We start from the raw sequence: 17,567 nt of genomic DNA, 5'->3' as shown, positions 1-17,567 counted from the left end.
CACTGTTTTTTAATTAATACATCATAACATTTGTAATAACCTTAAATCCACATGTAACATCTCCCCAAGATATTTAATTTTGTTGACACTCATGTTTACACTATACATTTTCTTCTCAACAGTACAGTTTTCCTTAGGTGCAATCCAGATGAGTCAATGAGCTACAAAGCTAATTTTCCAGGATAAGCAAGTACATAGTAGCGTTCCTTAGGTGCAATTCTGGGGACACAGTTACCTACAAAGACAGTTGTAACAGGTGAGCAAACTTTCATTATTACTCAGTTATATACTTAGTCTGTAGCATACTTAGAGTTTACTGTGTACTTTTCATAAAGATTATGATTATGAATGCCTAGAATACACAGTGGTACACAATACTTGAAAATATGCATTTGTAGTACCCAAAGTAATGGAAAAGAAGTACGATATTGTATTTGAGAAATAGTATTTATAGTAGAAATAATATGCATTTGTGTATTGGAGCCAGCCCATAATGCATATGTGTTAGAGCAGAGTTCAGGATTGTACATCAACTTTTACTATCATTCATAACCTTGGAGTCCTTAACACTGCAACCTTCATATACTCTTAGCACAGGTCTTTGTTTTCTATGAAAAAAGGAAAACAATCCACAGCATGGAGCTGTTTGGATAGCCACCACTAGAATGCCTTAGTGAAGAGACTTTAGCAGGCCCACAGCAAGGAGCCCCAGTCCTGCACATAGTTGGCACTGTGCCAGTTTTTCCTCACAAAACACTCACTAACATGGAGCAAGTCAGCCATTCAGTCACAGATAGCACAGCCTTTTTTAGTGTCACACTTGGCCAGCCTCATGTTGGCATTGTTAATTATTTATGGCTCAATCCTGCACCCAGAGAAGTCATTGACTTTCAATGAAAGCAGGATCAAGTCCTTACTGCACTTGCTGGAAGTGCTGGCTTTTTCCCCCAGTCAGTTATAACTCTGTCAGATCAAAACAAGTTTTCACTGAAATGGCACTTCTCATGGATGACTTTTTTCCACACCAAAATTCAGTCTTCTGCCTGCAGCAATTGATATAACCACACCGGTGGGGGGGGGGGGAGGGAGGGAGATATTACAAGAAGGTTTTTCATCGTAACAGGAAAAGAGTATATTTTGTTTATTCTTTTCATTGTCTTAAACTGATTAACTATTTTTTGTTTAAACTTTCATAAAATTAATTAATTTTTCATGACACCTATTGTGTAAATCCTCTGCCCAAAAACTGAAACTTTCAGAAAGCTATGAGTGATAAAAAGAGGGATCTGGAATGGAAATAGTTATATAACTTTAACCTTTGCCATCTTTGCTGTTTCCACGTCCAGTTAAAGGCACTGTATAGTTAAAACCACCCAGATAAAATAAGACAAAAGAACCAAATATTAATGATACATAAGTTGCCAACATGTCAAAAGTTAGAGTGCAAATGCAAATACCTCACCAGTGCACACAGTCATGGCAGTTGGGCAGGAAAACGTTAGGCCCATTATTGCACTTTATAAAATTATGGGTCTTTATGTCCTCACTTCTTAAAGGTTCTGCATAGTACTCAATTTATTACCATGGAATAAGGAAGGAAGGAATTAATCTTGTTCCAGTATATCTATGCATTTTAAAACTGATTCTTAGACCACGCACCCAAATTAAATAAATCAAACAATTCTTTACCCCTAGGAGCCTGTTCCTCAACCCAAATCAGCTGATTCTGTCCCCCGTCTCTTTGCAAGGCTCCTATCCTGCTGCCACCTCCCAGGATGCATGGACGATTCTCTGCCTCCTAGCTCTTCCTATAGCTGAACTATCTGCTCTCATATCTCTTCCTAAAATAACAACTGGTAACTCTGGGACTGCTCTGCTCCCTGCCTCCCCACAAAAAGGGGCAGAGAAGGCGAATGAGTCAGGCCCCGTAGATCTGGGCAGGCCAAAACAAGATGGTTGGCAATCATTACATCTTTCTTACTCCCAAGATCCGTTTCAGTCACAATAAGATGTTTTACAAATACTCATTACTGAAATAAACTTTAAAAAGGTAGGAAATCATGAGACTTTAAACCCAAGGCCACTCAATGCAGTGTCTGTTAAACATTTATTATTTTTATGTAATAATTGTATCTATTATCTTAGCAGAAACTGATTGCTTGTACATTTATAATGCACATTTATACAATAAATATGTTAAAGGTAACCTGCAGCTTTGTTTTAAGGTACAACCTTAAAATCAAATGCTGGCTGAGTGCCCCAAACAAACAATGTAAGAGGACACTTCAGCACACTTTAAACATTTTCTAGGGCTGCAACATGTTACCTCCCACAACTGCTGGCTGCACTTTGATAAGACACTCCAATGTGCATTCTGTAGGGTAGGTCATACTCAATGTTGAACTATGATAGAGAACACAAACAGCCTGTAAGATCAAGAAAGTCTAGTTCTTCCCCAAACCAGTACTGCCTAGCTTTATACATTTTCAGTGTTATTTTGTATCCTATAGGACAGTGATCACAAGCCTTTTTTTGGCATAGAGCAAAAGAGAATGGCACTTGAAGATAAGACCAGTTTTTGTCAGAGCTCAGAACCACAGCCCATTTTATACAGCCTTTCCCCTTTACCACCTATCACAACAACCTTCTTTGGTTGAAGAAAGTTAGATGGAATTCCTTTGGGAACTCATCAATACCACTCTTAGCTCCGCTAAAGAAGTCTTTATTTCCCTACAAGTGTCAAGCTCTCTGTCATCACAGCACAGCCAGCTAAGTGAAGAAAGAGGTTGGGCTGGTGAATTGAGTAAGTCTCTTGCATGGTAGTAAAAGGTTATCCCCAGATACAGCATCCTTGGCTTCTCCTCCTCCCTCTTTTCCTTGCTTTGTCCATCTCTTTCCTCCTCTGTGGTTCACATAAATGATCTTACCTCTGCACCTTCACCCTCTGTATGCTATGTTATACAGGTGAGGTCTGAGGTAAGCTATGCTGCACTTCAGGACGACTCTAGTGGTGTTCTTACGGTTGACACCACTGTTACAACAAGTGAAAGAACTTTACAAAAAAGCACTTTGGGAGCAGAAGAAGGAGAAGAAACATATTTATCTTGCTTCCTCTTTAGAAAGCTTGCATTCCCTAAAGATGTGGCAACATTACCAACAACAACAGCACAGTGAATGCTAAGCATATTATTCAAGAGCTGAAGGATGGCAATTTACTGATGTAAAAACAGAATAAGCACAATTGTACTGAATATCTGCTGACAAATTATGGTTTGTGTGCTGAATGTTGCAAGTCAACAAGATAAGCTTTTATTTAGTAGATCACTTCTATAAGTACTTGTATTAATTTTCCAATAGAAGACACTATGGAAGAAGGCAGAAATTCAGCTTCTTCTCAGCTAAAATTAGAAACAACGTGTTAGGCAAAGGAACAGAATTATAGTGTGTAGATCAGAGGCTTCAGGAAAATACAGTAGAAGGAGGATCCCAAATTCTAATTCAGGCTGAATCATTCTGTCCCTTGGGCAAGTTACTTGACCTCCTTGTGCCAGAGTAAACAGTAGGAAAATTAGATTTAAAATAGGCTGTCATTAAAAACCATGAGCTAAATGTTTTTGGCAGCACAGTGAATTCACATTATAAAAGATTAATCCTCTTTTAAACATATTTTAAAGTAAATCTCTGCTCAAGAGTTTAATATTAAAGTATGTTCACAGTTCATGATTTTTTTAATTCTCAGCCACAACACACACAATTTATTAAAAGCTTACTTTTCAGACTATCACTTCTAGTTGCATTTACAATAATTCTATGTTTCTGATGTAAACAGTACAGAGATCTTACAGAATGATCTGGACTATATTTAGAGATTTGTGACAATTCCATCAACAACTTAATTACCTAAATGGCTGCCATTTTTCCTTTTATCAGCCAAATAAATATTGAGAGATATCTATAGACATCCACAGGAGCTAAAAGATGAGCAAGGACTCCCCAGATTGGACTGGAAAGGCCAAGTTCCTAATGCAGCGGATGGAAAGGGGCCAGAAGTTCATCTGGGATACATCTGTGTAGCTCCACTAAATTCAGTTGAGTTATACCAATTTACACAGCTGAGGAACTGAACCAAGGTTCCTACATCTAAATTATATTCCCAAATAGAATTTGAGAGAGTTATGAAACACAAGATAAACTACTGTTTGTTCCTTTCTATTAAAATGCCTGTCCTTATGTTATGCCAGTATAAGGCATATAACAACACACTGTGTATTTCTATCTGCCAGGTTTGTAGCCCAAACGGCCAAATTAGAAATTCAGAATCCAACTGTCAGACGTTTCTGATTCTGAACTTCCTAACTTTTAACAACTTTTTTCAAATTAAAAATAATCTAATTAGAATGTTGTAAAGTACTTCTGCTGTCAGCCTCAACTATAATGAGGATTTGGGAATTTACTTAGGAATCTAAATCACCATCAAGATAATTTATACTTTTGAATAAAAATCAGGTGAATTTGTTTCTGCTTCATATTGTATTTGACTAGTGATGCATCACTTGAGGCTGTAAATGTAAACCTCTTACCAACTTTTAAGTGCATAACCATTCTTCTACAGAATTATTGTTGAAAATCTGTGTAGACTGATGTATAAACAGCTATTTTGCTCAAAGATGTTAGAAGTACCAGTGGAAATTCCTTGAATTGATGCTGTTTGGCTTACAGAAACTTAGAAGCAGAGCACATCTTCTAAATTCCTGGATTCAGAGCTACCTTACGTATGGCCTCATCTACCCTAGTGAATTTTAATGTGCAACGTATAGACTCCATAATGGTACTTTAAGAAATGTGACCACACAGAATTTCAAACAGTGCACAGGTAATCACTCCACTAGGCTGGACTACATTTGCTCTAAGGAAGTCTAACCATCATAGCATCCACCACTGTGCCAATCTCTACCAGTGCAATATCAGTGTAGATGACAAAACACTAGCATAGCAGCTGCAAAGGAATAATCAGTGCACTTACCACTGTTCCGTAGTATACCGGTCACTCCTTGAGGGGCTTCTCTAGTTAAGTGTGTGTATACTATTTGCCTGAGATCAAGCTTTCCTAGAATCCTGTCACTTGTGGAAACTGAGCTGCACCAATGTTTAGATCATGATGCACATAACTCTGACCCACAACCCCTTCTTTGAGCTCATTTATGTTACAAAGCACCTTTTGGAGCACAGATCTGCAGTATCCAGCCTGTAAAAATGCTGCAAGCTGGCCCATGGCAGAAATTAGGGCACTTGTTAATATGTGGCGTCATATGGTGACATAGGTGCAACTAAACATAATTTGGAATATCCTGTTTTATGACAAAGTGTCCAAGCATCTTGCCCAGCGGGTATCAATCACCCTGGGAAACTGCCAGAAGATAAAGGGACTGAAGGTCCAATATAGTGAGATGTAGAATGCCAATAGCAGGGAGGGGCAGATAGAAAATCCTGACCACTTTATGCCATGCCGCTTGTAAATTTTGAGCAGGATATTTCAAACAACATCAATTCCAGTGGCACAGTAACTGTGCCATTCTAATTGCAGTGGCAAGCCGGCAAGTACCACTCTGAAGTCACAAGCATTTTTAAAAAATAAAAGGAATTTTCTATCTTAGCTTGTTATGACCAAGCAACCATGAAAAGACTGAATAGCTTCATTTAATGATAGCAACTTTTCTTTAGATGACTTATGTGATGATTTTTCAATGTACAGTAACATAATGAGATATTAATCTCAAATGCAGCAAATAGACAAGCCCTCAAGAATAAAACAAAACTGATTTTTTTAAATGGTGTCTTGACAGATTAACACACAAGCACAGTCAACTTGTCAAGTATGCAAACCATGTTTTGCAAGAGGCTCTGTCTGGATTATATCAGACTTATAAAATATAACATGCAATATCAGTAATAAAATGTTTAAACTGCAGGGCGTGGTAACTTGTATTCAATGTCACACAGAAACAAAGGTCCTTCCTGAAAAGGTTTGAAATAATTTAAATTTAATTTTCAGCTCCTGTTTTAAATCCTGGAAATTTGACATTTTTCAGTCAGACTGTGTACCACTTGGGGCTGTGATACCACTGAGAAACCATTAAATTCAGCTAAGATTTCTTTTTCTTTTCCCCTCCATTTGAGTCTTATTGCTCATTTTTAAAAAATGAAGTTTGTCTTGAAGAGTGAAGTCCTCTGTCTATAAAATAGGTACAAAATAGTTGGGGGCAGTACAGGCTTCCCTGTAGTAACGTGCCTCTACCCTGACCTAAAGAGACCACCTCAAGACAAGAGATTATTTCAGTATTGACCTTTCTAACACTGCTGACAGTGTTCCCAAATAGCACCAAATGTGGCTGTTTGATGTGGACGACTGTCAAGTTGGAAACTGGACATAACAGAAATTAAAATGTATATAGTCAATGTAGGCAAACCATCATGATCCTTACAGTACTGTATATGCTTTTAGCCTTCTAAGCAATGTGTGTAATAGGAAACTGATTTACCATAACTGACAGTGTGTACATGGCCATCATTTCATTGCACAGTTCTAACAGCTTTCCCCATGCTTGTGAGGTAGCAGAGGGCTGAAATTCAGAAAAGTCCTGCTCCCAGAGGATTTCAGAGAGTAGATTTCATATCAGTTTTTATCCCCTGCCCACTCACAAGAATGAAGTAGGTCAGGAGATCACAATACTCCCATAGCTGTTGGAGGGCCATTCAGCTACTGATCTAGGATTAAGTTGCTTTGGCATTTTGCTTTCCATTCTCGCAATATCACAGGGGCATTTAAAAAAAAAAAAAAAGGCAATATTGTAGAGTTGATTATGTTTAGGGCCTCTGTAAAGGGACACTACTAAGGATACAGACAGTTACTGTATTTGCACAGTATCATTCCCAAAAAGTCTTTAATATACTTTCCAACCAGGGAGCTAACTTTACACTAAGCCAAATTCAATCTAAATTGTTCTGTCTAATTTACGTCTTCGTCCAGCTTTGCAACATATAAATTACCCCAAGCTATGTATAAGCTCTGAATTTTACTCAGTCACGTTAATATCTGTGCAAGGGATTAAAGAATATTTTGAGATGGAGCAGTTATACTGTTACCAAAAATAAGCTTATATTAAACCCATGAGACCCATTTATTAACATTTCCATACTCTGATGCAACAAATTGTCATTTTTGTGCTAATTGTGATGAAGTGAACATAAGACAATAACATAAAACCAAATACAAAACAGATATAAAAACAAGTATTCAATCACTGTTTTGGTTTATCAGCACTAGGGGTACAATAAAATGTCGATTATAAAATCTGAGCAAATATTTTAGCAAGATTTAAAAATGGCTGGAGACTGGAAACAGAATAGGCTTAATAAAAAAGAAAAACCTGTTCATCTCTGAACAGGTCACATAACTACACCACCATCCTTCTCCACTTTTGATGACAAAGTAAATTTCTCTGTTATCCAAATAACTTTATAATCCAATTCACAGCCCTAATTAGGACTTCAGACAGTTGCCTGCTTAGAAAGGGCTTTGTTTAAAACATGTACTCTCGGGTGTCAAGGATACAAGCTAAAACAAAATAAAATAGTGAACTCCTTTAGGGAATGCATGCTTTCCTCTTGTTCTAATTTTTTTTTTTAACCTTACTCTATCCCTTTTCATAAAAATTCTAAAAATTAATTTACAAAATCCAGAATTAAGGTTTTCACTGCACATGCCTCACTACTGTATTGTGTAAGTAATCTATTATTCTCAAACTTCAGCAATACCTAAGCTTATGGTTAGTAAACGTATTACCAACAGTTAAGGAGTGACTGTTGCTTTTGCTGCCATTGCTTTGTTCCATCCCAAATGCTGACTCTAAATAAAAAAAGATGAAAGACTAGTCTGAAGAGAAAACAAGCAAAGAAATTCCGAGATAAAGTACTCAACGTGCTTTCATGTTTTAATGTAGTTACATATTTATATACTTACTGCTATAGTTCTGTTGGCTACATGTCTTACTGGTTGATTTAATTGCTTAGCTCAGTAAAACAAACATAATAAAGCTATTAGGTTGATTGCTGTTGATCAGTATTAAAGTTCTACTGTAAATCCGCCCTCCTTTGAAAATGCAAAGTTTACAATTTCATGTGTTCAACTACTCTTACCTAACTCTTTTTTGCATTAAGTAAAAAAATTGCATAAGCAGTATATGAACTTTTTCCAAAACCTGTTAAACTAGATTATTACAAAGAAAAATAATCTGTACAATTCGTTGTAACTTTCCCTTTACCTAAATTTGCTGTTTGCCACATGCTATATGTACAATCTTCAAGTTTGACAGAGAAAGTTATCAGAAAAATGAATAGATTTTAAAAATAAAATGTTTCTGGTTGTTGTTTTTTAAGGACCTGCTAAAGTAAATTAATACATTATTTAGGGTTGGAATGTGATTCTTCTAGAGTCCAAAATAAACTTTAACTAGGTGATTAACCCGGTGACTTTGGAGGACTTTTTGCTGGTTGCAATTGAAACACAGCAGCAGGGGATTAATATTTAATTCAAGCCCAAACAGTTACTGCTGAGACTTGTGCTGCACTAAACGTCAGCCTGTACAATTACTGTAAATACACCGAACCTTCACAAGCTGGCACATTTATATTCAGTGGTTTAACAATACTAACCTTATCTTTGCATCATTTGAATGAGGAGAAAAAAAAGCAAATTAAAACCCTCCCATTACCCAACCCAAAGACATTTTTACATAACTAGACCTTCCCTGACATTCCTCGTTTCTTTGATTTAATATTCAGATGCAGAGAGATGTGTGAATGTGTTATTTATTAACACTGATTAGAAACTGCATTGTATGGTACCCTGCTATAGTCAAGACAGGCAACAGTCTTGCTACTGTGTAGTTAAAATTAAATATCTTTATTTCCTCCCTTTCCATTAAAAAGTTGCATAGCTCTGATGTAATAAGAAGCAAATGCATAGTCTTTTTTGTCTAATGGAGAGACATCTTCCTTCTTAGGCATGTCAATTTACCATGTTTATGTATCCACAGACTGGCGTTATTTTATTAAGACAATCCTTTCATCAATGCTTTTTTTATGCTTCTGAGAAGCCTCTACAGCTTCTTGTTGAAGGACCAAAGCTAATATAAAGTTTAGGAATTATCACTAGAACAATGGTATAATTTAAAAGTAGATAAATGAAATGTCATGTGTTCATTAGAATTTTCTTCTTCCACTTCTCAGACCAGGTAGTTCCATCTATTCCACAGAGGTTCCATGAAACTTAAGAAAATTAATACCTTTCCCACCCTTGCTTACTAAATTGATTTAGGTCAGGACCACAAAGGCAGCACTATCTGCCAAACAGTAAATACTCTGGCATTGGTGAGTTCTAAAGGGAAATGACCTAACAGGAAAGAAAAGAACAGATTTTGGGTAATGGAAATGATACAGTTTGTAAGTATTCTAATTTGATCAGTCATTCGTTTTCAGTTACATATTTTGGCTTTGATGGTTGAGCAAGGAATATTCCATTGTTGATTGAAAGCCAATGTAAACTTTCCCCACTTTTTCAGAAAAGCTGGAACAAGAAGCCAAAGTTATTCTTGCCATTGAAACATTGGTGGGAAATGTACACAAGCCTCCCACACACTACCATAAAAATGGTTCTAGTTCTTCCATGCACGCGAGATAATCCAGCTGCTCCTTGTCTACACTAAATGTTCTCTTTTTCTCCCAGTTTGGTTTCTCAAAAACATTTTTCAAATGAGTCATTTAGGCCAAACATCTCCTCTAACTTTAGGTGCTAAACTTGAGTTCTTTAGAACCTGATTTTCAGAGGTGCTGAGCACTCACGCCTCTATTCATTTCAATTGTAATTGTAGGTTCTCAGCACATTTAAAGGCAGGACACAGGACTGTGTACACATTTTGGATATTTACAAGAAAAATTCCACATATTTGAATTGGTGTGAACTGTAGTGTTGATAAAGCTCTGGCAGCTCTTGGTATTTTACCACTATTATACTTAAACCCATAGAAACCATTAAATACGTTAGAGACTCCTGGAGCCTTGTCTACATTACAACTTCTACTGGTTTCACTGAAACAGTGAGTTTGTTGCTTGCTTTGTCAATTTTCTTAGTGTAAACAAGAGCTATGTCTCAAGTTAGGCATACTAAAATGGGGGGGGGACACAATTAATGGACATTTTCTAAAGTCTGGGTACCAGTTTTTTAGAGATTGTATTTTCCTCTCTTCTATAGTCTTTGTTTATATTTTGTCTTTATGGAAACATGGCTTTATTCAGATTTTAACACTTATCCTCACTTGACACAGAGCTGCCGAATTCCACTGTCAAGGAAAAAAGGTGAGGTCCTTTTTCAACTGACTCAAAAGCTCTCTGTTAGTGTGACAAGTGGGGGTTCTGTCTGTACCACTTCTTAACTATGGATGATTTTATAAAAATATCATGAAATAACTATGTCATGTATGTGGATCCCCAATGAGTTAACAGGGTTGTGTCATGTTTCTACCAGGCCAGAGACTATGATAAGTGATCAGCACTCAATGATAGTCTATTCAAAGTAAAACAGTTTGGGACAATAGGTTTGCTCTACCTAGGAGAAGAGGCTTCCTCCTCTTGTCTAAGGGGAGAGCGCTTTGGGAAGTATTGGAGCATTACCTAAAGCAGGGGTTCTCAAAATTTTTTCCTGGGACCCCCCTTTGAAAATATTTCAGGCTGTGATGACCGCCCCAAAAAAGTGACAACCCCCCTCCCCCATGACACCCTGACTTCTGTGCTGCTGCTGGGGGCAGACTGTCTTCAGAACACCCGGCCAACAGCTGCTGCTCTCCGGCCACCCAGCTCTGAAGGGCTTTGGCTATCAGCCATGCATGCACAGGAATGACAGCTGCAGCCACTGCATGCATGGGGGCTGAAAGCTCGTGACCCCCCCATAATAACCTCACAACCCCTTGAGGGTTCCCAACCCCAAATTTGAGAACCCCTGACCTAAAGGCAGAACAAAAGGAGAGGACCCTAGTAGAAATCTATAAAGGAGCTCAGAGGGAGGAACACGTACATCCCATAGAGACTGACATACAACCCACAACTCCCACACACAGAGAGACAATCCCAGAGCAGTCATACATATCCCATATGCAACCCCCCTTCAGCAATACAACCTATGTGTGCACTTATCCTCCCTCACACACACAGACACTTAAGAACCTGACACAATTACAACACATGCACACACACAATACTTGCACACAGAGAATGGGTCTCCCCCACAGACTTGGCTGAGAAGCAGCATGGGACTCCCGTCCCCCCAACACATGCCTCCCTCTGGCTCCCTTCCTAGAACTGATAGGATTAGTAGGAGAATACATGGAAAGCTTCAGTTAAAGAGCCCACACCCAGAACCTGGCACACTGGTGGTGCTCCCCAAAATAAATACTGAACAATGACAAAAGGACCCTTGGCAGCTGGGTAGCCACTCTTCAGTCTCCCAGTGGGGGAAAAGGGAAGGATCATCAGCACATAACACCCCAAATGTCTGTGTGCAGTCCCTGAAGCCCAGAGCTGCAGACGCATACATTCTGGAACAAGAAACCCAGCAGCACAAGAGAATGAGAGGAAATAGAACTGTCCCATTACTGCGAAGTTGGGGGAAGGGGAGGAGTAATGAATAGGACAAATTGCCTTTCCACGCTAGGAGCGTCGGCTCCAATCCAGCCCCAGGATAGGGAATGGGACCCGGGGCCTTTTCCCTGTAGGAGGCACCGACTCATGGGGGGCAGCATCCAGCAAGCCAGCCCATTAAGACACCAGAACCTGCTCAGGGATTTGGAGTGTCCTGCACATGATCTGCTCTGTGCCTCCTGGATCCACCTCAGTACATAGCACCGAGCACTGTACCTCTCCATCTCTTCCTCCAAAACTACTGCCCTGTGGGCAGGTCCTGAGGGAACCTGGGTCTGTTTTTCCTCCAAATCAAAGGCTTTAATCCTTATTTCTCTGTTTAAAGAAAAATAAAATTCTCAGAACCCAACACTCCTGCACAATCCTACAATAACAAACAATTGAGCACAAGTGACCCTACAATAACAAGCTATTCTGAACAGCCCAGCAACAAGAGCAACCTCAAAATGGCAAAACCAATATGTAGAGCCCTGTGTTTATAAGCAATCCTGCAGTAACAAACCAACATGCCCAACCCTGCTCTCAGTAGTGATCCTACAACAGCAAATCATTGAAGTGCAGCACAGCACTTCGAATTGTAAACCCAACCCCAATGGTCACAATCAGCTGTATAACAAATCAGCATGCACACCCCAGCACTGCTGAGCAGCCCCACAATCACCGAGCAGCCCAGGCACGCCAAGGGAGGGAAGATCATTGTGGCTGGGGAAACAATTTCAGTGACATGTTGCTGCTGCACTTCTGTTCCAAACAGATGTGAAGGGCAGCATAAACAGTGAGTCGACTGGGGACTCAGAGCTGCCAGCCAGGAGCACCCACCCCAGGGCAACAGACTGGGCATGGCACTCATCTGCCACTGCAACAGGGCAGGGCTGAGAGGGGGGCAACAAGCAGGAGTTGGGGGTGACAGGGAAGAGGCAGTGGGGAAGATATAGCTCAAGGAGGGGGTGACTGAAAGGGAAGCAACAGGATGGCAGGGCAAGAAAGGATCAGAGGGATGGAAATGGTCTTGCTGAGATGAGAGAAAGTAAGAAGTTGAATGGCTCAGTTTGGGACAGGAAGTCCGCACCTCTCTAGTGCCTTGCTCTGAGGGGTGGCACAGATGCAGGCTGTGAAACTGGGGTAGAGCCGTTTTGCACCAGATTAAGATGACAGGGGTTGCTGCAGGGGCAAGGAAGGCACAAGGGAGAAGGATCCTGACAAACAAATAATCCCCCCAGGACTTCCCCAAGGGAAGGGTGAGCTAGTGAGGGACACTGAGTTTAGGATGTTTTATTGTTTTTATAATCTATATTCTCCTGTGCTTTTCATGATTAAATATAAAATGCATAAAGATATTAGAATGTACAAAAGAGTGTACCAACTGCTTCACAACTTAAGGGTGTTAAATTGTAAACCAGAAGCTCCACACATTTTGGGTGGAGTTGTGGCAGAAGGGTATGTTTAAGTACTGGGAAGTCTGAAAGGCCAGTACTGCATCCAGAGGAGCATCAGTGGCTGATAGCAAGTTCTGACACTCAGAGGGGGGGTGCCAGAGAAGATCTGCACCCTGGGAGTGCATCCAGGGACCCCAAGATTAGGGCAGTGACTGGACTCCATTTGGATTCCAGGAGCCTGAAACACCGTGGAGATCCAGAGCATAGAGGCTTGGATTCCCCTCACAGTGGTCCTACTGGATGGCCAGGAAGGAGCGCTCACTAGGATTTTTGACAGTTGGTGAATGTCATACATGACTGCAGGATATATTTGTTCTCTTGAAGTCTCTCTCTTATATGAAGGTGATGGAGCATGAAGATATGAGACAGAAATACATTCGCTTGGCAAGTTAAAATGCAACAGTATGACAAGTAATTTGCTCAGTAAAAACTTGGTAAAAACTTTGTGTACTACAGATAACACAACAGCAGATCTATATTCTTTAGCGCTATTGTCACTCCCTGCCCTGGGGTTTGTATCAGAAGGAAGCAACTTCAAATTTTATTTGGGGCTCCATGCTGGTCCTCTCACATTCACTCTTTAGAGCTATGTCACCTGCCCACATGCCCTTTATGAAGCAGGGATTGCTGGCTGTTTGGACAGCTGCCTTATCCCTCCTCAGACAAGTGGACATATTGCCTTTGAGGACTCACATCTCAGGTTCTGCTGGCTCGCAGAAATCAAGGGGTTAAACTGACAGTCTTTTTAATATACCTTCCCCATCCCTTGTTATAAATTTAAATATTTTATGGAAAAGGGCATTAGAATTTTCCATTTAATAAATTTAAGCATTAGGTTTATTCCATCATAAAATATGGCAATGTATTAGAATAGCTAAACAAACAGTGGGTCTTCAGGAAGAGAGGATTTGTGGCTCTGCAGACCAGCTAGGAAAAGGTATTACATGTATAAGGGGCTGCATGGAACAAAGGATGAAGGCACTTGTATAAGAGGGCAAGCAGGCAATGAAAGTTAGCATTATTGGCAGAACAGAGGGTGATACAACAAGATAAAAGAGTAGATAAATGGTGTGTGTGTGGGGGGGGGTGGAATAGCCCTGGTCTACGCTACAAACTCATGTCCGTATAACTACATTGCTCAGGGGTGTGGAAAATCCGACTTAGTTACTGACTTAGCGCTGTCTACACTGGGGGTTATGTCAAGGGGAGGGCTTCTCCTGTCAACACAGCTTCCTCCTCTTGGGGAGGTGGAGCACCTACGCTGATGGGAGATGCTCTCCCATTGGCATAGGTAGCATCTTCATTAAGCTTTACAGCTGCACCAGTGCAGCTGTGCCACTGCAGCGCTGTGAGTGGAGACAGCATAGTTGCTAAATCAAAGATGAGAACAAAAAAGCTTGAATTTGATGCAGTGGACAAGGTGGTGCCAGAAGGAATTCAGAGCGGAGCAGGCACAGTCAAAATAAGACAAGGAAATGACCTTAGCTTTGTAAGGAACTGATGGGTGTTAAGAATGAGGTCAGACATGAGGTAGTTGTAGTAGTGAAGTCAAGAGATGTTGAAGGCTCAGGTGGAACTTTTAGTGATATGAACAGAGAGAAAAGAAGCAATGTTAGTTAGAGGGAGACAAATCAAGAGTGGGGAGGTAGATTTGTGTGATACTGGCATAAAGGCATAGCTGAAGCTTTGTGAGTGGATGCTATCACCTAAAGTGGAGCTAGGAGCCAGCCCAAAAATTAAGGAGCCAGACAACATGGGCTCAGCGGCGGGGCACCCTGGCCAGAGCTCAGCAACCGCTCTCTCCTCCAGGCTCTGCCCCTTCCCCCGCCCCTCTCCCACAACATGGACCCAGCAGTGGGGCACCCTGGCTGGAGCACGGCAGCCGCAGCGCTCCCCCATCCTAGCCATGCCACATGGGTGCAGTGGTGCCTTGGCCGGAGCGCAGCAGCTGCTCCCCCTGGAGAAATACTAGGCGCCAGACTTAAATTTCTAGGCGCCATGGTCACCTGGCATCCTGGGTTTGTCGAGCCCTGTCTTAAGTGCTTGTCACTGGGTTATCTAAATGTTTGTACAAGCACAGTCTGTATGGGCAAGATCAGAATGAACCTAAACACTGGATAAAATTTAGAATACATACTTTTTACTCCTGAATTTATTCCACATATTTCCCTATAAACAAGAAGGAAAAAAATAAACACAAAACTTCTATAAATGAAAACTGAAGAGTAAATTGGTTTACTTTTCAACTATTCCTGCCACCACTCAAAAAACTGCAGTCTTCCATAAAAGAGTGAAATAATTTAGGTTCATTTCTTCTGCTTTTAGACAATTTGTACATTTGGTACCACAATATTATGAAACAGAATGTCACTGTATGCCCCTGAAGAGACTTGTTATGGAGTGAAACTAGACTCTACATATATCTTTTGCAGAAACATCAGATGAAGCTAGCATAAGATATTTGAAAGACAAATTTTAATATTTGAAACCTCCACCCTCTCAGTAAGTCAAGGCAATACAGAACTATCTATTCTGAGTTACATATTTTGAAGCTGCACTTGAAAGGCTAAATCAAACAACAACAACAACCCTGGGGAAATAAATGATTGTGCAACAGCTCTAACTTGTTCCTGGCTCAGAGCACTAAGGATGGCAGGCTATAGAGCGGAAAGGGCCCTTTTAGGGAAACTGTAACAGACAACGATCAACTTTCAACTAAAGCCAAAAGCCACCTACACTAAGATAATTCACCCAAATAAAGAATAAGAGATGCAGGGCCTTAAAAATTCAACCGCAGTGACGCATGTTTCATATTTTATGAGTACTGAATATTAAACACATCCAGGAGGTCTCCAGGGCCACCAGGGATACCGGAACAACTTGTACAGTGGGGGTGCTGAGAACCATTAACCAAACTGTAGCCAATATTATATGACGGAAACCACTTCAATCCAGGGGCGGCAGCAGCACCCCCAGAACCAGCACCTATGAGGACCACTGTCCAGAGTCAGCCTTGCATTCTCTCACACATGCACTGGGGGCCGCAAGGCATCGCGCGCTGCCCGCCTCTCCCCGGCCCCGCGGGCACCAAGCTGCCCCCCGCCGCAGCCGACTCCGGTGACTCATCACGTTCCGGGACCGGGAGCCGCGGGAGGCCAGGCGGGCAGGTCCCGTGAGCAGGGGCGGGGCCACCGCTCCTGCTCCACCCTCCCCCCGCCTCTCCTGACACCCAGCAGCACCCCCGCGACCTGGCGTGTCGCTACCCGGCCGGGGCTGCCAGTGCCCCCCAGGTCAGGGCAAGCGCGGGCTGTGCCGGGGGAGGCACGTGCCAGAGACACCCCTGGGCTCCAGGCCCCGCCCGCCGCCCGGCCCGGGGCACTTCCCCTCCCGGCAGAGGGGCCTGGCCCCGGCCCCGGCCCCGGCTCTCACCTGCGGGGCGGGCGGCACCTCGATCTCCATCATGCTGGCGGCTGACAGGCACCCCGGCGTGGCGACCCTCGCGGACTGTCCCGTTGCTCGCTCCGACGCTGCTAGGGGAAGTGAAGCGGGGGCGTGGCGGCCCGGGATGCGGACGGCTGGGGCAGCGAGCCGCCTCCCGCTCCGCTCCGCCCCGCCTTGGCCCAGCCACTCACGGCCTCGGGAGCCGGAGAGGCGGCCCTTGCCCCGGGAAGTTCGGCAACGGCAGCTACAGGGAGCAAGGCGGGGGTGGCTGGCTGGCGGGGCTGGGAGCGTCTAACTCGGCCGGCTCCCGCCCCGCCCGTCCTGTCACATCCCTGTCCTGTCACAAACCGCCCTGACCCCGTCCGAGTCCCTCCCGTCCCTGACCTAAACCTGCCCCAGCTCTGCTACAAACCAGGGCGGCCCAGCAGCCGGCCCCCTTCTCTCTCCTCCCATGGCTGCCACCCCTCAACCTCTTTCTCCTCAGAACCACCCACCCCCCATCAGATCTCATCGCCGCCGCAAACCATCCACTCCCGACCCCGTCCTCTCCCATCGGTGCCTCTCACACACCCCGGCCCCCTCTGCTGCCATCTCTCCTCAGAACCACCGCACTCTCATCAGATCCCATCCCTGCCACAAACCATCCAGTTATTCCTAGGTCCTCCCTCTTCCAACAGATCTTTCCTCAACCTATTCCAACACACTAGATCCTCTGCCAGGCCTGCCAGGTTGCTTCCCCCTCAGATCGTTTTTCAATCTATCCCCTCCAGATCCTGCCACAATGTATCCAAGCTTCTCCAATTTACCATAACTCATCCCATCTCCACCAGATCTGACAGATCCCTGCCTGCCTAATCTCAGCAGATCCCAACAAACCAGATCCATTTCTCCCATCCCAATATATCACCAGTGGCGTACGGAGGGTCTCAGTGCCCGGGG

The 17,567-nt window shown here is 42.5% G+C and overlaps 1 protein-coding gene across 1 annotated transcript in view; it reads right to left on the bottom strand.

Moving 5' to 3' along the window:
- The window catches only part of NFE2L2 (NFE2 like bZIP transcription factor 2), a 41,525-nt gene extending 24,656 nt beyond the window's left edge, over nucleotides 1-16,869 (bottom strand). The window contains exon 1 of the mRNA XM_067549184.1: nucleotides 16,617-16,869. Within this exon, the coding sequence (XP_067405285.1) occupies nucleotides 16,617-16,649 (33 nt within the window). The 5' untranslated portion in view covers nucleotides 16,650-16,869. The remainder of the gene's footprint in view (nucleotides 1-16,616) is intronic.
- Nucleotides 16,870-17,567: the final 698 nt, after the last annotated feature.

Source organism: Emydura macquarii, unplaced genomic scaffold, assembly GCF_026122565.2.
Source record: "Emydura macquarii macquarii isolate MOO-44397 ecotype Brisbane River unplaced genomic scaffold, CSIRO-AGI_Emac_v2 contig_1253, whole genome shotgun sequence".
In the NCBI taxonomy this organism is placed as follows: domain Eukaryota; kingdom Metazoa; phylum Chordata; order Testudines; family Chelidae; genus Emydura; species Emydura macquarii.
The sequence above is the reverse complement of the archived record's forward strand: the minus strand, read 5'-3'. Positions and strand labels throughout refer to the sequence as shown.